General features: G+C 42.4%; 1 protein-coding gene across 5 annotated transcripts in view; it reads right to left on the reverse strand.

Annotated features, from left to right (window-relative positions):
• Positions 1-22851, reverse strand: part of EHBP1 (EH domain binding protein 1) — an 807334-nt gene that overhangs the window by 202631 nt on the left and 581852 nt on the right. For 2 of the 5 annotated variants that reach the window (XM_029593671.1, XM_029593670.1), the window contains one exon: positions 21333-21440. The exons of the other annotated variants lie outside the window; for them this stretch is intronic. In XM_029593671.1, the coding sequence (XP_029449531.1) occupies positions 21333-21440 (108 nt within the window). The remainder of the gene's footprint in view (positions 1-21332; positions 21441-22851) is intronic. 5 annotated transcript variants of the gene reach the window in all.

Consider the following 22851-nt stretch of genomic DNA (forward strand, 5'->3'; position numbering starts at 1 on the left):
CCCATAGTGGGCCCTGTGCTATAGAGATATTCAGCTCCCGAGTCAGTCATTCTTCCAGGATTTTGGGGAGATCTCATTCCTCCAGTGACTCGGGGAGCCCGACAAATCTGAGATTTGAGCGGCGGGACCTATTTTCCAGGTCTTCCAGGCGCTCAGTATGTTGTGCTATTGCCTTCTGTATAGTTACCAGCTCAGACCGCGTGGACTGGAGGCCATCTTCCGCCTCCGAAACCCGCTGCTCCAGGTCAGTAAAGCGCTTCTCCATAGCCAGTTAATGGAGGTGGTGAGGTCCACAATTGGATTAGAGATTTTCTGAAACTCGGGCCCCAGAGCCTCAACTACTGCCGCCTTAATATCCGCTCAATTCGCCGGTACTGGGGACGCCACGGCTCCCAGGTCATCATCTGACATCACATCAGTAGGCCGCATTCGCTCTCGGTCCTTCTCCCTCTGCTTTTTAGCGGTCCACGTGGACATTTCTCTATATGGATGATGCCCTGAGGATTTATGAACCAAATGCTGTCCCCTAAATGCTGTAGAATAGCAAAAGCTGTCAAAGATGAGGCTGGATGTTTGTGCAAGGAGCCAGCAAGGGAGAGCTACATCCGCTCCCTTGCACAGCGTCACGTGATCTCCTCACAGGTCTTTTAAGAAGAAATAGTATATTGTAATGTTTGGCTGACCATAGTGCCGTCCCATGGCTGACTTCACTCACCCCGACACTGTCATTCCTGTGGCAGGATGCCTCTGTCACAGGGTCTCCTGGTGTCAGTTTTGTGGGCTCCATGGTGCGAACTCAGCCGCGGTGTCCAAAAAATGATGTCATGGCCAGTGAGGTATTTAAACCCCAGCTTTCTCACTTACCAGTGCCTCAGCAACAGGTCCCCTGCATGCTTTGCCTTGCCTGCATATGTGTTGCTTCTCCTGATCCTGCCTAGCCTTGTTGCAGTCCAGCTCCTAAGAACATAAGAACATGCCATACTGGGTCAGACCAAGGGTCCATCAAGCCCAGCATCCTGTTTCCAACAGTGGCCAATCCAGGCCATAAGAACCTGGCAAGTACCCAAAAACTAAGTCTATTCTGTGGGGGAAGAGAATAGTCTCCTGCCTTGCTTTTTTTCAGTCCTGCTCTACCTTTTTCTATCCCAGCTCCTACCTTGCCTCGATCCAGCCCTGGCTCCTGCTTAGCTTCGTTCAAGTCCAGCTCATGCCTAGCTTTGTTTCAGTCCTGCTCCTGCCTTCCCTTTTCTCTGCCCTTGTCCTGCTTCCTCTGTGTTCCACTTCCTGCCTCTGCATTTCATCTTCTGTCCTCTCGTGCCTTGATCTCAGCTCATACTCTGACTTTACCTGATTTGCCGCCTGCCTTGACCTCTGCCCACATACTGATTTTGCCTAATTGTTGCCTGCCCCGACCTTTGCTGTGTTCTACTCCGCCTGACAGCTCTTCTGTTGTACCCTCACCTAAGGCCTACTGGCCTGATAACCAAAGGGATCAACCTGTGGGGGAAGAGAATAGTCTTGGTCCCAGCTTGAGCATGGAATTAGCTGGGTTCACGTGCCTGCTATATCAACAGCCTAAGGACTCACACTCCTTGACAAATATGTTCAGGGCTGAATATTCACATAGGGGTAGATTTTAAGAAAGTACGCTTGATTTTAGTAAATCCCTGCGCGCCGGCGGGCCGCTAGAGCGCCGAGACGCGACCTGGGGGCGGTTCCGGAGGGCGCGGCCATGCCCCCGGACCGCCACCACACTCCCGAAACACCACGTCCCGCCCCAAAACGCCGCGCCGATCCGACACGCCCCCCTCGAAAAACCCCGGGACTTACGTGAGTCCCGGGGCTCTGCGCGCGCCGGTAGGCCTATGGAACATAGGCGCACCGGCGCGCAAGGCCCTGCTCGCGTAAATCCGGGCGGATTTACGCGAGCAGGGCTTTTAAAATCCGCCCCATAGTTTAGATGCATAACTGGAAAATGGAGAAGGGGGCACCTGGAATGATCAAGACCAATGTTCTGCTCCTCTCTATGCATCACGTGACCTCTTCTCTGATATTTTTGCATTTTGCACTGCACAAGAGGAAATGGATTTCTGTTATTTCTGCAGTGTTGCATTGCTCACAGAGTCTGGCTTTTTGGTGCTTTCACTTCAACTTTTGTCTGCATATTACTAGTCTGTGATCCTCTGTGTATTTGATGAGGGAAAGGAGATGTATGATCTGCATGTATGACTAAGGTGAGGTATTCTGCTAGCTTGAAGGTTTTGTCCAAAGATCTGTAGCAGTCCAGATTTTTCTGTTTTCCTAATAGGTGGTGTATTGATGTTCTAAGGGCCTGGTGTAAAATTTGCAGTGCTACTTTTTAATAAGTAGGGTTGTTACTGTTTGGCTACTGGAAATTGAAAGACTTGCTATCAGTGGCGTAGCGAGGTATCTGTGTTGTTCTCCATGCACTCCCCTTTTCCCTCTCCATCAACTGCCAGTGCAACACCACAGAGCACCACTGGGCAGGGTCTCTTTTCACTGGGGAGAGGTGGGAACTCCACCAGCGTGCCCCAAAGGACGCCACCATGCAGGGCCAGTGCTAACTTTTTTGCAGCCCTGTGAGAACAATTACTGTGCTAGACCCTCCTCATTCTGTTTTTTTTTAAACATTTAATTTGTATTCTTTTTCTAATCAAGGTCAGTGCAAGGGTATTAAGCACTCTAAGTGAATCTTACAGTTTTGTGCCCAGTCTTCCCTCCAACATGGACCTCTTCACACACAATTTCAAATTATGCATTTATAATAAAATATTTTACATGTAAAAGGACTCTCAAAGTAGTCTTTTGAAATACAAATATCACAACAGCTTATATATTATATTTTCATACACTGCTGTGGTGCCAACCAGAAAACACTGCATAAAAGCCAAAAAGACACTTGGAACCCATATGATATTAGGACTATTGTAATGCATGCTGGGTGTGGGCTTGGTCCTCAGAAAGCCATGAGCCAACTTAATTACAATTACAATATAATAAACCTCCCATTCCAAAACAGCACTAACTGCCAGCATCCAAATAGTTACAAGCCTATGAAAAGTTGACCCTGCAAACATTATACTAGGCCCTAAAATACCAATATACATCCTTTTAGGAAAACAGAACAAATCAGACTTCTATAGATCCCTACATAGAAACAACCCATTAGCAAAATACTTAACCTTAATCATACATGCAGAATACAGACAGAGCCTCATCAAATACGGAATAAAGTGACCAAGAAGTATAAATGGAAAAGTATGGACAAACTGAACTGGAAACCACAAGCCAGAAACATCACCATTCTTCAGAAAACATCAAACAATAAAATCAAGAAATATAAAGCATTAATCATAATAGTAAAATCATACTAATAAAAAGAATATTCAAAACAGTGGTTGAACAGAACAACATCCAATAATAAAAACTCATCTTTTTTAAAATTTCCCAAACACCAATACAATATTTCAAAACAGCACATACAGCAAATGACATTCAATTACAATCATTAAGGATAAAAAAAAAAAAAAAATCACTCACTCTTCATATCTGGTAACGTTTGACTTCTGTTCGCCCTGAGATTGTTATGGAGTAGTGGAAGGGTAAGGGAGGTGTACAACATTTCTCCACTCTCATATACACACATGTTCATCTGCATGCTCACACAGGCATACACAAACACTGGCTGGCTCCCTCTCCCTCAGGCACACATACCACTGGCTCCCTCTCTCTCAGGCACACACACTGGTTCTACCCTCTCTCCTACACACACATACGTGCTGACTCCACTTCCTCTCCTCCACAGACACAGGCTGACTCCACTCACTCTCCAACACACACACAAACACAGGCTGGTTCCAACTCCTCTCCTCCAAACACACGTTGGCTCCATTCCTCCTTCTCCACACACACAAGCTGACTTCTTCACAGGCTGACTCCATTCTCTCTTCTCTACAAACACACACATGCTAGCTCCATTCCCTGTCCTCCACATACATCCAAACTTAGGCTGGTTCCACTTCCTTTCCTCCGCACACACACACAGCTGACTCCACTCCCTCTTCTCCACACACACACACACACACAAACACACACACACACACACTCTCACAGGCTGGTTCCACTCCCTCTCTCCTCCATATGCACACAAACACACACATGCTGACTCTAGTCCCTCTACTTCAGTGAGGCTGCCAGGCGGGATGGGATCCCCAATGGCCGCGGGCCTTCTCCAATTCTGCTGCCAGGTGGATGGGATTCCCCGGCAGCCACAGGTTTTCTCCACTTCTGCTGCTGGGCAGGATGGGCATCCCTAAGCGGCCGCGGGCCTTCTCCAATTCTGCTGCCAGGTGGGATGGGATTCCCTGGCAGCCACTGGCTTGTTCCACTTCTGCCGCTGGGCGGGATGGGTTCCCCCAGTGGCCGCGTGCCTTCTTCACTTCTGCTTCCGGGTGGGATGGCCTTCTCCCTTCTGCTGCTGGGTGGGATGGGATCCCCCGGCGGCTGAGGGCGTTCTCCACTTCTCATGACAGGCAGGTTGGGAACCTGCTACGGGCCTTTTGCACTTCTGCTGCCAGGAGGGATGAGATCCCCTGGAGGCCGCGGGGCCTTTTCTTGGCTGGGCAAGATGGGAACCCCTGTCCTCAGGCACCCCCTAAGCCTAGCTCTCAGGTGCCCTGGCCCTCCTACCATGCTACTGCTTGCTATATAGATTCTGAGTGATTTTTTTTGTAAGGTTGTCTTTTACTTCACATAATGCCTGATAGAGGAAGGAGTGTGTGTTGCTTTTAGTGAGGTCACGCTAGAATTTACCTTTTTTGATACGGCGAGTTGAAGGAGAAACCTAGTTCTACTTTGAAATTTTGAGATGTAATTTCTTATCTTATGTTATTTCTATGTTGCTAATCATTTCAATGTAAACCAATGTGATGTGCAAACGAACGTTGGTATAAAAAAGCAATAAATAATAATAATAATAATACTTTTCACTTATTGTTGGGGAAATTTTTGTGGATGTAGTATATAATTATAGAACTCAAGGTACAGGATATATATTGGGGCTCTGTCCCATCCTGTATAGATCCCAGACTTCACTGATGTCCAACTTTTATGAAGAGGAGATGGTGGGAGATGGGGCTGATGGCATCAACAGTGTCTAGGGGTGGTAAAAACCTAAATTTGTCCCTGTGGGAGTATGGAAAATTAGATGGGAACCTCACTGGGAGAAGGGGGCAGTATGAAGGAGAGAGCACTGAAGAAGCTGCAGGTAGTGATGAGAGAGAAGATGGTATTATTCACTGAGTGGGGGGTATGTACCAATTTCAGTTTTTGTACAGGGCACCGGTTAGGCTAGAGATGGCCCAGCTCTCACCCACTGCACTTTCACCCTCTCCCTTCCAGCCTGCACTTACCTCCTGCAGACCTGTACGCTGGGAGTGGAAAGAAATCCTGCCAAGCATGAGGCTTTTTCTCCTGCCTCCCATTGTTCACAAGAACCAATCAGCTGCGGGAAGCCTGACGGCAGCAGCAGCAGTAGCTCAGCAGGCCTTTTTTTTCAGCTCCCATTGCCTTTGGAGCCACAGGAAATAAGAAAAAAAGGAAGCATATGGGCACAGTATGGGGGCAGGGGCACTGTACCCCACCTTCAAATAACAAACCTAGTGCCAGTGATTGTGTGTCTAAATTTGGCAACTTTAAAATTCCCATTAGGTACTCTACTAACCACAAATATCTGGAAGCAGGAAAGTGTCTGTGTGTAATTTTACAGGACCCAGTCCCCTTTTGCTTCCCTCTCATGATGTATCCACTCCCACTAAGCAGCCAAATGTGGGAAAGGCCAGGAGTTAGCAAGGCTTTGTGGGGGACACTGGTAGCAGCAAATAGGAAAGAACTATAGACAGTGAAGGTAAAAGTTTAGGAATGGAGGGAGTGAGCCAGGGGGAAACTCCTTTGCAGTAACTGCAATGGAGGGGGGAGGGGAGGGGAGTCACCCACTGTATTTACAAAGAGGAGCAGTAGTATCCATGCGCATGTAGCCAGCCTGAGCTCAGAGAGGGGCAACAGTGGGCCCAATGCGGACAAAGTCAGTGACAAAGGCATCTGCCTGCTTGGAGGTGGAAGTACTGGGTGATCGAGTATAAGAGCAACATAGCAGCAAGAGAGAGAATGAGTGCGCATGTCAGAGAAAGTAGGCTTGTGTGTCTGAAAGAGGGAATGTGCAAGTGTATGTGTCTGTGACAGAAAGAACGAGAGAGAGGGAGCAAAAGAGTGTTTGTGAGGCACCTGCTGCTGATATATACTAATCTCAAGGCAACCAGAACTCAAAGGTTCTCAACTATGAACCACCATCCAGCCCTCCTCCACCTTGGCCATCATATACTGCTGTACTTTCTCACCCAAAAGCAGCATATGGTGGTCAAAGGGGAAGAGGGCTGGATCAAGGCTTTAGAGCCAAATTGTTATGTTGGAGCTGCTGAGCTTCTTCTCACTGTCCCAAGTAAGAGAGAGAGTGTGTGATATGTTGGGACCGCCGAGTTCCTGGGGGGGGGGGGGGGGGGGGGGGGTAATGTTATTGTTAGGGCCCAAAACGTACAGATAAAAGCAGCAGGAAAAAAGCATTTGATTTTCAGTTTATTTATTGGAATATGTTAGCTTTGGAAATGGGTATCTCCTTTACCTTTAATTGCTCAATACAGGAGGGAATGCATTTTTGTTTCTATTTTTATAGTTTGCTGTGAATGCAAAATCTGGCTTCTTTGGGATTCCTATTTTTGTCTGTACATTTCTATTTTTAATTTGTGGTATCTTATTTTGTATTTGCTGAGTCATTTTGTGTTCTGCATGTGTGACTGAGGTGAGGGATTCCACTAACATAGGGGCCGATGCAATAATGTGCGCAGAAAGCGGACACTGACTTTTCAGCGCCCGCTTTCTTAACGCACGGATGGCGCCCGCAAGGGGGGCGCCATGCAATATGTAAATTAGGGGGGGTCGCGCTAGGAAGGAGGCGCTAGGGTCGCTTGTGCGACCTTAGCGTCTCCTTGCTAATGCGACCCGCCGCGGCTGCCGGTTATGAAGACCGACGCCAGTAAACTCGGCCTCGGTTTTCATAACCTGCCTGTCTGCCAGTAATAAAACAGCCGCCGAGTTTTGTTTTCCACATTGGAGATGTTTTGTTTTCCATATTGGAGATGTCTTAATATTCTAGGCTCCGGTGTAATATTTGCAATGCTGCGCTTTTATAGGTTGGGTTACTGCTTGAGTCCTCTGAATTAGTGTTGTTATGGTCAATCTAAGTGGGGGAGGGGGAAGAGTTCTCCCTCTCCTTCCCTGCCAATCTGCCCTCCTTACCCTTGGCTCCCCAAATTAAGTAGTCAAACTATGTCTATGAGGCAGCAAGGGAGGGAGCACAATTGCACTGCTCTTCCTACCTGCTCCTCTCTTCTGCACAGGCCCCCCACATCAAGTTTTGTTTTTGAACATATTCAGTTACTGCGCAGTACAACGTATTCACATTTAGGATGATTCTTTCAGGGATTGACATCATTAGATAGCTAAGGATCAGCACAAGTTTTATAATCTGTTTCAGTAGCTTTTCTCAATAGGACAACTCTTCAAGAGCTAATTTTTAGTGCAAATCTTAACATGGTTTGGAAGACCTATAAAACAGTTCAGGGCCTTACAACAACGCAAGACATTCATCCATACATTAATACCCATGTAACCAGACAAAACAGCAGGTGTTATAGATATATCCATATATGCACTATCTATGCATATCTACATATAGCTATATATGACATATATAGAAATAAAGCACTACAAAGCATATCTCCACTATATCTCTTATTTTATTGCAATGTATGTATACATGCTTTAGATATAGGCTTTTTTTCTTATATAGGGAACTAAGGGTTCCCTTACTAAAAGGAATATACTAACAAGCATGAAAAGATTAAGAGAGTGTTAGTGAAAAGAGGTTTGGGTTTTACTCTCCCATATGGGAGCTACTAATGGTGTGATTTAGCTGTTTATCATCCTCAAGAACCATCAATCCTTGTGGATTTTTAATTAGGCTTTCAAGAGGATAGGAGGAGGTGTCCATCTCCTGCCCTTTATTTTTCCTTAATTATCGAAGGCAGCGGAGTCTGGTTTTCCCTTGTGAGTCTGTCTACCAGTTTGTCCCAGTTTGGTATTAATTTGCTCTGGTAATCCTATTTTTGGAGACTTTTCCCTGTGAGAGCCTTAATACCCTTTCATAGAGGATTGGGGCATCCCAGTGCATGGACACATTTAAAATGTATTTATATACATATATATGCATACACACACACTCTGTTAATTCATCAAACCACAGAAACTTACAAGCTGCTCTCAGTAGAAAAAGAAGGGGGAATCAACAAGAAATAATGGTGCAACATTTAAAAATCAACAACCTGCCACTTTTTCAGTTAGTGTTTTTCAAATCATTATTTCCACAGGTACCAGGAAAGAAAACAAACTTGGCAGGAAGGGGAAGGGTTTAACGTGATAAGATCAATAATCCAGTCAAGGATGATCTTACTTAGAAATGTTTTTTATATCTCATTTTCTTTTACAGTATTTCAAAAGACTCCGCCTTATTTCATCTATTAAAGTGTTAAGGAAGATTTTGGCAGACTTCTATCTCTCCTTCAGAGGATGGCTCTGACCCGATGCTGAGGAGTTTCAATTTTAATTATCCTGGTTAAGAGACTATCTCTTCGGTCTGAGGCAAAGAAGTTTTTCCACCCTTCCTGTCACCTTTTTGTTTTTCTCTTTTTTGAGTTACAAGCTAATTTTGTTCTCACCTGGAGCCGAGTGCCCTGGGTACCAGGGACCAAGCTATTGGAAAATTGGAGGAGTATCTGGGAAGACTGCACCTTTGCCTTTCTCAGAGGAATGAAAGATCTAAAGGTATTTCTGAAACGTTGCTGTGGACTTAAGTGGGGTTTTGCTTGAGAAAAGGATGCCCACAGATGCTTCCAGAGAGAGAGAGAGAGAGAGAGAGAGAGAGAGAGAGAGAGAGAGAGAGAGAGAGAGAGAGAGAGAATTAAAGTAAATAAGACTTCAGGAAAGGTATGAGAATTGGGAATTATGTTCTAACTTTATGCTAACCACTCCACAGTGGGGAGAAAGCGGTGATGAGAAATTGGGATTTTAAAAGAGGATTGAATTATCTTCAATCCAAGTAAACTGAGTAATTGGAGTAACTGGGAAAAGAAGGAAATAAAGTGTTAAGAAGTGTGCTTCTAGAGGAATTAAGAGACTTCTAGAATGAGGTCACAAGTTTACTAATCATTCTGCTATCCTATTACTTATTGACTTTATTTAAATGCTGAATTGAGAGCTGTAAATATCTTTCAACGATGAGTAAAATAAGTTGGAAATCACATTGATTCTCAAAGTGCTTTTTGAATGCTAAATACTGTAATTACTGTTAGTGCTGTTTACAAGGATGGAAAGAAGCTTGAACTGGGACTAATGCAAAAGGGCCTTGGAACTATTGTTCCCCCCACAGGGAGCCCTGGAACTCAGAGTGTAATTGCTATCAGTGGAGAACTGAGAGAACTGTGTGTAGAAAGAGTCCATCTCTTTTCCTATTTGTCCCTGGGTGCTGGTTAAAGGATCTGCCTTGCCCAGGGGTTACACTTAAATGTACATCTTTTCTGTATCAAGGAAAATGCATACATCCTTCCAGTTTGTCAGGACCTGTCTACATACATTTCATGTATATGTGATAAAGGGAAAACATTTCTAAGGAGTTATATACTACTTATTAGTTTGTTCACTAAGTTGTGATCGACTGTCATTTCTAGGTTCTAATAAAAGAACCGAGATGGAACTATATAAAGTAACATATTCTATGCACAGACTCATTTAATATGTATTTATATACATATATATGCATAAACATAAACTCTGTAAACTCACCAAACCACAGAAACTTACAAGCTGCGCTCAGTAGAAATAGCAGGGGGAATCAACACAAAATAATGATGCAATATTTAAAAATCAACAACCTGCAACGTTTTCAGTTAGTGTTTTTCAAATCATTATTTCCATAGGTACCAGGAAAAAAACAAACTTTGCAGGAAGGGGAAGGGTTTAACATGTGATAAGATCAATAATCCAGTCAAGGACGATCTTACTTAGAAATGTTTTTATATCTCATTTTCTTTTACAGTATTTCAAAAGACTCCGCCTTATTTCATCTATTAAAGATCAGGTTTTCTTGAAGAATAACAACATTATAATATGTAACTTCATAATATATAAATACAATTATTTACATGTTCAAGCCTGTTAAGCCATATTAGCAGGTTACAAATAATAGTTACAAAGTAAGGACTAAACTGCATTTTGTTATCTATCAAGGAAGCTTGGCCATGACAGCTAGGAGCCTTGCCTAATGAGCTGTTCTCTAACTGATTCTGAATGTTTTCCAGCTCACTCACTATTTCTAGGAGTCTATTTTGATCTGTCTATGCCCACCTGATTGGACCAGCAGGAGTAAGCAAAGGTTGGCTGGACTATATAACTTCCTCCTCATTCTAGCTTCCTTAAAGTGCTCTATTTGGACCCACCTCCAATTCTCTGTTTCCAGCCTTTCTGTTCCTGTACCTTATCTTCTAACTCCTTGACTTTGATTCTGTTTTCAAGACTTTGCTTTATTTAATGTGTTGACCCTGAGTTGTCTGTGCCCTCCAAAATGCGACCTACATCTAATAGCCAAATAAAATGTTACAGTGTTTAAGACATTTTCCAAGTAAGAAGAACTAAACTGGAACAAAAAGGTTAGACCCAGGGAATAGGTGAGATCAATACACATACAGTTATTACAGTATGGAAAAAATATTGTATGCATGTATAGAAATGTTTCATCAGGACATAGCTAAGGCTGTTTTAACATTCACAATGAAGATGAAGAAACTTAAATGATACAGGTAAAAAAAGAAGGGATACTACACATGATTGGTATTAAAAAATAAAACAAAACCTCAGTTATGCTTCAAAACAGCATTTAAAAACAAAGATGTTCATATACTACCCATTTTCTCTGATTTTAATTGTATTTCTGAAATAAAGTAGCATCTTAAATTTTGAAAGCTCCTATTTATCTAGTACGAATGTAACAAGATGGTGTACTGTCACAGGTTTGAAGCCTCTTTGCCAACACGGCCAACTGAAATTAGCTTACGTAGGAGGCAAGACACTGAATTCTGTGGAGAGAGGGAAGAGGGATGGGATGGGGTGGGGGGGGGGTTGGGGTAAAGGGTCATATTAAGACAAAAACTAATGAGACTGATTTTCAAAGGATTTAGGTGCCTAACTTTGGGAGTTAGGATCCTAAATCAGCCCTTTTGAAAATTTACCAGAGCAGAATGCCTAAATTTGGGCTCCCAGTTCCACTAGACTACTGAAAGTTAGAGTCTTAAAAATGTGTGCTACATCATTTCAACTTTATAGCATTCAGTAAATTTGGTTCAAGTTAAAATACTATTTTGCTCAGATTTCTAAGCTGCATGAAATGTACTTATGTACCATATCAGATATTACGACAGCTTGATACATTTATGGGTTTAATGTGTGCAGTAAAATGGAAAACATTCTTAATAGACGTAGATCAAGAAGTGAGATACTGATCACAATCCACAAAAAGAAGCATCCTAACTTTATTTATTTTAGTTATCAGATTTATAACCCATCTTTCCAAGCAGAAACTTGCCCAAAGTGGGGTACAATAAGAAAGAATAAAAAATGCAACTGTTTTAAACTATATACATTTTTCTTTGCTCACAATAAACCAAAGTAAAAATCAAGGGATTAAAACTTCGTGTCCACGAGGAGATTTCATGAGTTGAGTTAGGACTACACTGAGGTTCTATAGTAATGAAGGTTTAATAACTAGAGGTTTGGAATGCCACAGTCCTTTCATGAACTTTGATATCAAATGGTGGAGAGAGAGCAGAATCCCTTGCACCTATTGATGATACACCACAATGTAGCAGAGATTAACTTTGCCTGAAAAGGTGCTGGTGCTGTGTAATCCCCTTACCTCCCAGCATGCTCGGCATAGCATCCTGCACCATGTGGCATTTTACTTCCTAGCTAGAACTTCCTGCAACCAGGACTACTCTTATAGACCCTGCTACGGGACTTTCTGGGGTGCTGGCTGATGACATCACATCCTGTTTTCGAGCCGGTTCGGGGACGCCGGAGGGAGACGGCATGGAGACACCGCAGCTGTAGCCGTCCATCAGACTCAGAGTTAGTCGCCACAGAGGTAGAGAGGGCGGAGTGAGGGCGTTGAGCAGCAACGGACACAACAGTACCCCCATTCAAAGGGCGATCTCCTCTTCGGGTACCAGGCTTAGGTTTTAAAGGATGAGTGAGGTGAAACTGATGAAGCATCTCTTTATCCAAAATATTGGTCTGAATCTCCCAAGTGATCAAATCGGGGCCGAAACCTTCCCAAATCAGAAGGTATTCAAAATTCTTGCCTCTGTTACGAACGTCCAGAATCTCTTTGATCTTGATTTCTATTTCGTCTTCTGCAATGATGACAGATGGATTTTGAGATTTGGAAGAATCTTTCAGAGTGTTATTGATGATATCAGCAGCAATGGGTGGAGCTGCTGTGGACATCACTGAGGAATTCAGTGGAAGTGGTGATGTTGAAGAATGTCCAAAATCCACTTCTAAAGATGACTCTCCAGTAGATGATGCTGGATGAGAGATCGAATTTAGCAGCAATAGCTAACTGCTATAGGCGCCACTACTTCAACGGAAGTGGCGATGTTAGGGTACGTCCAACCCCACTTCTAGAGGTAACTCTTTAGTGAAAAACTGGATGAGATGACTTCAGCAGCAATAGCTCAGCTGCTATGACGTCACTGACCTTCAGCGAAAGTGGCGATGTTGGGGTACATCCAACCCCACTTCTAAGGGTAACGTCTCCAATACTGAAACTGGATGAGGTTTTGAATTCAGCAGCAATGGCTTAGCTGCTATGGACGTCAATGAAACTTCACAGAAGTAGCAAGGTTGGGGTGCATCCAAAACCCACTTCAGGATAACTCTTCCGAAGATTGCTGGAAGAGAGCTGGTAGCAGCACCAGCAAATCAAACAGGCTGGTAGCTAGAGATATCTTCCTCGGAATCAACAGTGCTGTAGTCCTTCAGGCATGACTTCTGAGTGAATTAAGCGTAGCAGATATCTCAAAGTTATAGTCTGTGAAGACGGTAAAGATGTAGAGCGCCATCTAGCTATGGCGAACATAGCAACAGCTATGAATATCAGCAGCCAGTGTAGAACTGCTGTGGACATCATTAAGATCCTGAAGAGAAGTGGCGATGTAAAAGAACGCCCAAAGCCCACTTCAAGTTGTGATACAATAATGGATCATCTAGTTTGACGAAGGGACTCCTCAGGTATTCAACAAGACATCTGAGAATAAGGTTGCCTCCTGCCCCTGAGTCCAACAGGGCAGGGGTCTGAACCGTCGCTGGTTCAGAGGTCACAGAGACTGAATGAGAGAGCGGAGGAGATAATGCCGTATGGCCCAAGAACAGTCCTCCCGCGGGACATAGGCCTGTCCGTTTCCCGGACGTATGGAGCATGTAGAGACATCATGGCCAGGCTGACCACAGTACATGCACAGGCCACGTTTCTTCCGGAATCTTCTCTCTTTTGAGGTCAAGTGACCACGACCAATTTGCATCAGTTCCTCTTTGACAACAGCAGGAATTGCTGGACCCATCCGAGGTGCAGGGGTACTGGCCTGTTTCAACCCAGTTAACACCTTGGGCCGGAGTTCCTTCACCTTATCTCAGAGCCGACAATCAATCCGAGTAGCTAAGGCAATTAATTCTTCCAGCGAGTCAGGTGTCTGCCGAACGGCCAGCTCATCTTTCAAGCGGGTATCCAGGCCTCTGCAGAAGAGAGTCTTGAGACAATTGCGGTCCCAGAGAAGTTCCGCTGCAAGAGTCTTGAATTCTATGGCAAATTCAGCCAATGATCTGTTGCCTTGCTTCAAGTCCAACAAAGCAAATCCGGCAACAGTATTACGAGAAGGGTCATCAAAAACTGATTTAAACAAGTCCATAAATCCTTCTATGTCCTGCAAGATAGGGTCCTTGCCTTCCCACAAGGTAGATGCCTACGACAAGGCTCTCCCATCCAAATACAACAGGATGTAGGTGGTCTTAGAGAGACCCGTGGGAAACAATGAAGGTTGTAGGGTGAAATGCAAGCTGCACTGGTTCAAAAAGCCCCGTGTCTTCTGGAGTTCTCCGGAGAAGCGAATAGGAGCCACCAGTGGAACAGCAGTCTTTAAAGTTACCTCCTGTAACTGACCTTCTTGGGTAGAAGCTGTGCCTTGTATCTTCTGTGTGTGAAGCTGGTGAAATACTGCAGTGAGTTTCTCCAAGGTTTCTTGCTGTTCTGAGATGCGTTGAGCCAGGCTCGGTATAGCCTGCAAAGCGGAGAGGTGTCCCTGGTCCATGGGTTACTGACATCCCATACCTTAAGCTGGATTCCCAGGAGTACTGCTTCTCCAATTTAGCCGGATCCACTGGAGTTAGCAATCTTGTTAGGAATCTCCTCCAGGAGAGGGAGGAGTTAGCAATCTATAATGAACCAGCTCCTTTGATGGGAGGAGTTAGCAATCTTGTTATGCTGCACTCCTCAAGAAGGGAGGAGTTAGCAATCTGTTAGGAATCTGTAATGAACTGTTGCTGAAGACCCCTGATGGAAGGCATCATCCAACAGCAAATTGAGACCATGCTCGTTCTTTTTTAAACAGTTTCTCCAGCCACACAGAACTACACCAGTGGAGATTAAGAACTCTTAGCCATTAAGCTGACCTTGGAGAAATGGAGGCACCTCCAGGAGGGGGCTGTCCATCCCTTTGCCATCATCATAGATCATAAAAATTTGCTGTACCTACAGAAGGCTTGTTGACTCAACTCCTGCCAGGCTAGGTAATCCTTGATTTTCTGCAGAATTAACTTTAAATTGGTGTTTCAGCCTGCAGGAAAAACCACCTGGGCCACTGCCCTCTCACGTTCCTTTGAAGGCTATAACTCAGTCCCAATAACTGACCTAGTAAAGATCTTAGCTACCACCACATTCTCTGTTCCTCGGGGAAGACTTTAGTCCTCAAGTGCCTGAAGCTGCAAGTCCTCAAATGGGGACAGGACTCCAAGCTCGCTAGGCATCCCAGCATAAAGAAGAACTTGGTGTTAATTTCCCATCAATATTGGTAGCCTCAACTAACCCAAGATGTAAAGAACTATGTATCTTCTTATGAGAATTGTGCAAGGAATAAAATGTCAATTGGACCATTAGATGATCAAGGGGTAAAAGGGGCACTTAGGGATGACAAAGCCATAGTAGATAGACTATAGAAATTCTTTGCTTCGGTATTCACAGAGGAAGATGTGAAAGAGATACCCATGCCAGAAATGATATTCAAAGGTGACGATTCAGAGGAAATGAAACAAATCTCAGTGAACCTCAAAGATGTATTAGGGCAAATTGACAAACTAAAGAATAACAATTATCTGGAACAGATATACATCCCGAAGTGCTGAAAGAACTAAGAAATACATTTTCAGACCTGCTATTGGAAATTTGTTAACTATCATTAAAATAGTCTATGGTACCTGAAGCCTGGAGGGTTGCAAACGTAACACCAATTTTTAAAAGGGGATCAAGGGGTGATCCAAGAAAAGACCAGCGAGTCTGATGTCGTGTCAGGCAAAATGGTAGAAACCATCATAAGGAACAAAATTACTGAACATGGTACAAAGCCAACATGAATTTAGCCAAGGGAAGTCTTACCTCACAATTTGCTACATTTTTTTGAGGGGCGTAAACAAACGTGGATAAATGTGAGCCAATTGATATAGTGTGTCTGAATTTTAAGAAACTATTTGACAAGCCCCTCATCAGAGACATCTTAAGAAATTAAAATGTCATGGGATAGGCAGCAGTGTCCTATTATGGATTGCCAATTAGTTAAAAGATAGAAAACAGAGAGTAGGGCTAAACAGTAAATTTTCCCATGGAGAAAGGTGAAAAGTGGAGTGCCACAGGGATCTGTTCTGGGACCAATGCTTAATATATTTATAAATGATCTGGAAATGGGAACAAGAGAGGTGATCAAATTTGCTAATGACACAAAAATATTCAAAGTTGTTAAGTCACAAGAGGATTATGAGAAATTGCAAGAGGACCTTGCAAAACTGGGAGACTGGGCATGCAAATGGCAAATTAAATTTAATGTGGACAAGTGCAAAGTGATGCACTTAGAGAAGAGTAACCCAAATTATAGTTATACAATGCAAGGTTCCACATTAGGACTCAACATTTATTAAAAGGATCTAGGTGTCATCATTGATATGTTGAAATCTTCTACTCAATGTGCGGCAGCAGCCAAGACTTCACAGAGCAAGGAGGGAAGATCCTTTAAACAACTACTCAAAGAGAAACAATTTGTGGCTTTGAGTGTCAGCTGGGCAGTGTGGGTGCATGGTTACTTGATAAATAGTGGTATTCCCCAGAGATCCTTACTTGGACCAATGTTTAACATATTCATCAACAATCTGGACAAAGTAGCAAAGTGTGAAGTGATCAGATTTCCTGATGACACACAATAATTCAAAGTAGTTAAAACATAAACAGAATGAGGAACTGCAGGAGGACAGACTGGAGAGCTGGACATCTAAATGGCAGATGAAATTTAATATGGACAAGTGCAAACTGATACACATGGGAAAAGAATCCCAACTATGAGGCCAATGTAATAAGGTGCGCTGAAGCTGCTGCGGGTTTGTGCATGCCTATATGCGCGTCTGTATGCAAGTTTTCCTGCGCAAAGCCCTATATAGGGGTGAAATAAGGGTGTGGTGCGTTGGAAAAAAGCATGTACAAGCGTGCTTACAGACCTGCAGTTTTTCTGCGCGAGTGCATACTAATGGCATGCAAAGGAGTTTATTATCTATTTACGAGCAAATCTGGGAGCCGCTCTAGCAGGGAGATCAGGTTAGTGCGGGCTTTTAGTGCCTGGTTCAGGCCAGGATGTAAGTGAAAGCACTGGTGTGGAGACAGATTTTTTTTTTTTAAATGCTTTTGCGCGTCAGCCAAGCAACGGAATCCGATCACAAAGGGGTTGGATATTGTTCTACCCACCTTCACATCAACTTCTGGACCACTTTTGAAAAAGAAAGGCTTTCGCCTGGAGAATCAATCACAGGTGTTCACATGCCGATGGGAGTCTGCATGTTTTACTACAAAGGGTCATTAGCAGGTATTACGGCGCATATGTTTGGCATGCATGGATTTTATGCGCATATCTAATTAGCATATGTGGCTGTTATTACATTCCGCGCTTACGCTGGATTTTGCCAATTGCGCCAAAAAATCCATGCAGAAAAATCAGCATGGGTCTTATTATATCGGCCCCTATATATGCACAAGATTTGGTTCTACATTAGAATGTATCACTCAGGAAAATGATGATGGAGACACTATAGACAACACATTGAAATCCTCAATTCAGCATGCAACAGTGGTTACAAAGCAAATAGAATGTTAGGAATTACTTGGAAGGGAATAGAGAATAAAACTAAGAATCACAAATCCATCTTGTGGCTACACATTAAATAGAATGCACCCTTCTGGTTGCCCCATCTGAAAATAAAGATATAGTAGAACTAGAAAAAGTACAGAGCAGGACAAAAAAAATGATAAAGGGGATGGACAGCTCCCTTATGAAAAAAGTTTAATAAATTAGGGCTCTTCAGTTTTGAGATGAAACAGAGGGGATACATGTTTGGTGTGGAACAAGTTAATATGAAATAGGTATTTACTTCATGAAACTGATGTTTAAAACAACTTTAAGAAAGTTTTTTTTTCAGTTGATGTACAACAGAGTTGTAGAATTTGCTGCAAGAGGATGTGGTCAAGGCTAATTAGTATAGCTGGGTTTAAAATGCTTAAAATGGATAATTGCTAATGGAACCTAGAAGACAGATCCATTAGCAATTATCAACCAGGCAGACTTGAGGTTTGCCACCTCTTCTGGGAATCAGCAATAGCAAAGGTACTGTACTTCCACATGAAACAGATTGGCCACTGTGAGTGCTGGGTTTGATAGATCATTGGTCTGACCCAGCATAGCATTTCTTATGTAAACACAACAGAGTTTTCATTACATCAAGATCTGCTCAACTCTCCCTGATATAAGTCCCATAACTCAATTTGTGAGCATGCAAAATTACTCAAAGCAAGTGACTTGAATTCACTACTGTCGGTATAGGGCTTGAAAAGCACTGGTCTAATCCAGCATGGCACATTTTGGGGCAGATCTTAAAACCTGCACGCGGGCGTAGATTTGTTCGCGCAACTCTTCTATGTTAACCCATTGAAGCAGCACAAAATACCTTAAAACCACTGAAATCATGTTGTTTTTTTTTTTTTAATAAGCTTTTAGTTGGGGTGCTCATGTGGGTTCTGAGGGATGTCTCATGTGGTACTGTGATGTGTTATTCTGGGTATGGTCCTTAAGGCAGTTACTGTAAACTGCCTGAGAGATGTGTTAATTCAAGGACAATTTTTGTTTTTTGGGGGAGTGGAGGGGTTGGAGGTCGGTGGTTAGTGTTGTACTTTGGTGGTAATTGGAAAGTATAGTCCAAGTTGTTTGATTTGGAACTTTATGTTTTAATGTATTTTATTTGATTATTTGCTTTAATATTAATTATTGTGGAAGTATAATTAAGAGGATTAGTTGTAATGATTTTTAATTTTATTTTTATGTATTTGAAGTTTTGATTTATGTTTACCCTTTCAGGATTTGTACCTTGCTTAGAATTTGGTAAAATAAGCATGTAATAAATATTTTAAGAAAATTAAATTCTGCACATTTGTGAAAATAACACAATATAATCACAGCCTAACTAATCATTTCAACTACAATGCAGAGAAAAAGTTATTACTTAAAGACACAAACTTTTTAATATTTTGGTACAGAATTCCCTCAGGAGTAACTAATAGTCGTCTTCCTGACTCTCCACCTCCAGCTCATTTCCACCAGTCTATCATCTACTTGCTTGTCAACAACAACCTCTAGTCCTATCAACCTTTCTCCCTCTCTATTCCCACCAGCCTCTACGACTCTCACTTATCCCTAACCCCAGTCTCTTTCTTCCCCTCTCTTAGTGCTCCTTCTCTCTCTTCGCTATGCCTTTGCCACAGCATTATTCTAGGTTATAGCTGCTAGTTGTTAGCTGTCCTGATTGCATTCCCACTCCTCAGGCCTATCTTGTCATACTGGCTCCCATGGGCCAATCTTGCTACTGCCTCTGTCTCATGTGGGCTGACGATGCTGCAACTGTCTCTTTCTTCCACTAGTCCAGATCAATACTGTGGCCACTGTTCCAACTCATGTGGGCTGACGATGCTGCAACTGTCTCTTTCTTCCACTAGTCCAGATCAATACTGTGGCCACTGTTCCAACTCTACACAACGAAAACGCAGACTGGCTTAACACTGCCCTTCACGTACACATCCCCAATAGAAACCTAAGATCAGCCAACAAAGCACTCCTAACTATTCCTTCAGTCAAAACAGCAAGACTGACCCAGGTAAGAGAGAGAGCATTACCTTAGCAGGACCCATACTATGGAACTCCATGCCCGTTGAGTTAAGATTACAAAGAGAAAACAAAACATTTAGAAAAAATCTAAAAACCTGGCTCTTCAAACAAGCTTTTCAAAAAGAGGAAAGAGAATAGTAAACCAAAGAAGCGCAAGGTACAATCAAAGAGCACCCGCACACACAACAGTAATCACTAAGTGTGCAGTTTTAAGTGAACCCTGCAGTAAAGGATAAAGTTACAATTATAGAATGAGTCCTGTACTCAAATTGCTATAGAAATTGACCTGGACATGTTTTTACACTCTTCTAATAATTAATCTTGTTTAAAACTGTTACCGAACCTTATGGCACCTATGTAAAATGAAAGATTATAATAGCATTACTTTTATGTGCCTTTATGTAAACCGTTGTGACGGTACCCACCATAACGACGGTATAGAAAAGACTTAAAATAAAATAAAATAAATAATAAATAAAACTCTGTCTCCCATATGTGGCCCACTACCTTGGAGACACAGCTGTGGTATTATAACCAATAAAATTTGGCATAGAATTAGAATTCTACATTACTTCGTCATTGCACAATGACACAAAATTCCCCCAGAAGTCATATCAGTCTTAATGAAAGCAAGTATACATCCTCCCAAAATATCTTCTACAAAAAATAGAAATGTTGATCTATAAACACCACATCAAAAATACTACTGACATTTTTTGTTGCCAAATAGGTCCCAATAACATCAAGTATTTTAAGATTGTTGCTTAGTTCAGTGTTTCCCAATCTTTTTACACACAAGGCATAATTATATTAACAAAAATGTGTAGCCACCAACCTCCACAGATCAGGCAGTGTGAACATGGAGAGGATTAATGACCAAAAGAAGAGCTAGGAAAGCACTGAAAGACTTACCAGTCTATCTTTTAAATTTTAAAACAAAGGCGAAAAGGGGACACAAAATATACATGATCCCATCATGATGGACCAGCAGCCACTACATATGTGAGGGAGAAAGGGAAAATCAGTGTGGTGCAGGTGCCAGAGCTCCTCCACTGCTGCTGATTCCAACATCAAAAGTGAGTTGCATCCAAAGCTCAATGTATGCTCTCTCTATCTTAGTCTGAGGATAAGACAGAGGCTTGAAGGGTCAAAGATGGGAAAGATGAGGATGTGCTGTGTGCAATGTGGATGATGGACAAAGAAGAACCCAGCTATCCATGTCCTGCACGCTGCCCATTAATTTCCATATTTTGCAACTCATGCTATAGCTAGGAAGAAGCAACATGCCTAGTTTACACATGTTCTGAGAAAGGAATTCCTACAAGTTTAAGAGCCACCGCTGGTGTTTCTTGTTGCTGCAAGGTAATAATAGCAGAGTCCAGGGTCTGGCTTGGGTATGAGCATTAGGCAGTGGTGACTTTTCTGTGGCACGCCTGATCAGTTCTGAAGGCACACTGGTTGGGAAATATTGGTTTAGTTGTTCAAGCATAATAAAAGTCAAATATCAACAAATATTCAAAGCACAGAACAATACTAAACTAAAAGAATAAACAGCTATAAGGAAAATATACAAGTAAAGATAATGCAGGGTTAGTCATGCAAAAGAGTAAAAGCAATCACTAATTAAATTACCAGTAGAATAAAGGTCATTTTTTTTGTTAGTAAGTTGATCGCCACTTCCCATTACAGAGCATTCAGGAACCGCCTCATTGGTATCTATCTCAGCATTGTCCTCCTCATCTGTAGGGACATGTGCTATAGTTAGTATTTTATCACTGTTTTCTTGCATTCATGCACAAAAAAACCATACATTAATGCATTTTGACAATTTATCAAGTTTATCCATGTGAAAGGTGTTAGAAAATTAAGTTGATCAATTCTTTTACCACTGTTTTGATTAGATACAGGAAAGAACACCATCCAGTAAAAATCATCATTCAAAATAAAGTTATAAAAATAAAATTGTTACTGTAAGTTAGTAATCCTACTTTAAACATTTTATAATTTTTATATCAGAGAGGAAAAGACCTCAGCCCTGGTCCAGACTATGTTATATATCAAGTCAATGCCAGTAAGTGTAATCATAGGTCTAAAAACTCTCTCTTTTGCTTTATTATTTTTATATTTATCAAATCTGTCAAAGTCCTATAAAACCTTTCTTCATCTTCACTTTATTTTCCTTACATAAACAACATAGCAAAATCTTACTGCCCAATGTTGTTCATAATACAGCAACAAATTGCCCAATGGAAAAAAAGTAAAATCTTCTTGGTTAAAATTTATCTCATGTAGAACTTTAAATGCAAATCTTCACAAAGAAGAATTTCACTTCAATATTCTCAGGAAGCGCCTAGATTGGCTGCTGAAAAAACACTATTTAAAGCTCAAGCTGATTCTTGAAAAGCGCCAGATTGTGGCTGCTGGAGACGCCAATGTTGGCAACATTTCGCTAATGATGCTTCAGGGCGATTATTGTATCCTTTTTACAACATTCTAAAGCAATTCCATTGGGCTATTTATCGTATGGCAAAGCGAAACGTTGCCAACGTCGGAGTCTCCAGCAGTCACTATCTGGCGCTTTTCAAGAATCAGCTTGAGCTTTAAATATGGCGTTAAACATGGCATTTTTTCAGTAGCCAATCTAGGTGCTTCCTGAGAATATTGAATGGAGAAATTACTTACCTGTTAATTTCGTTTTCCTTAGTGTAGACAGATGGACTCAGGACCAGTGGGTTATGTGCTCTTCTGCTAGCAGATGGGAGACGGAGTCAGATTTCAAAGCTGACGTCACTCTAGATATACACCTGCATTAACCTCAGCTCTTCAGTATTCTCTTCAAAAAGCCATTGTGGATATATCTTTGCTTAATTAACTTGATTAAACTTGATTGAACTGATTCAACTGATTACAAGACTGAAGACTGCCAGTGCACTCAACCAATTAACGCCAACACCGGACAAACTGTGGGTGTCTTGAACTAAGGGTAGGCAGTGGCTTACCAGTATTTGCTTAGTGTCGAGGTTCGCTTTCCGAGGTTCTCCTTCTCTGGGGCAGCCATGGGCGGGATGCTGAGTCCATCTGTCTACACTAAGGAAAACAAAATTATCAGGTAAGTAATTTCTCCATTTACTAGCGTGTAGCCAGATGGACT

Source organism: Rhinatrema bivittatum, chromosome 3 (genome assembly GCF_901001135.1).
Source record: "Rhinatrema bivittatum chromosome 3, aRhiBiv1.1, whole genome shotgun sequence".
Classification (NCBI taxonomy): domain Eukaryota; kingdom Metazoa; phylum Chordata; class Amphibia; order Gymnophiona; family Rhinatrematidae; genus Rhinatrema; species Rhinatrema bivittatum.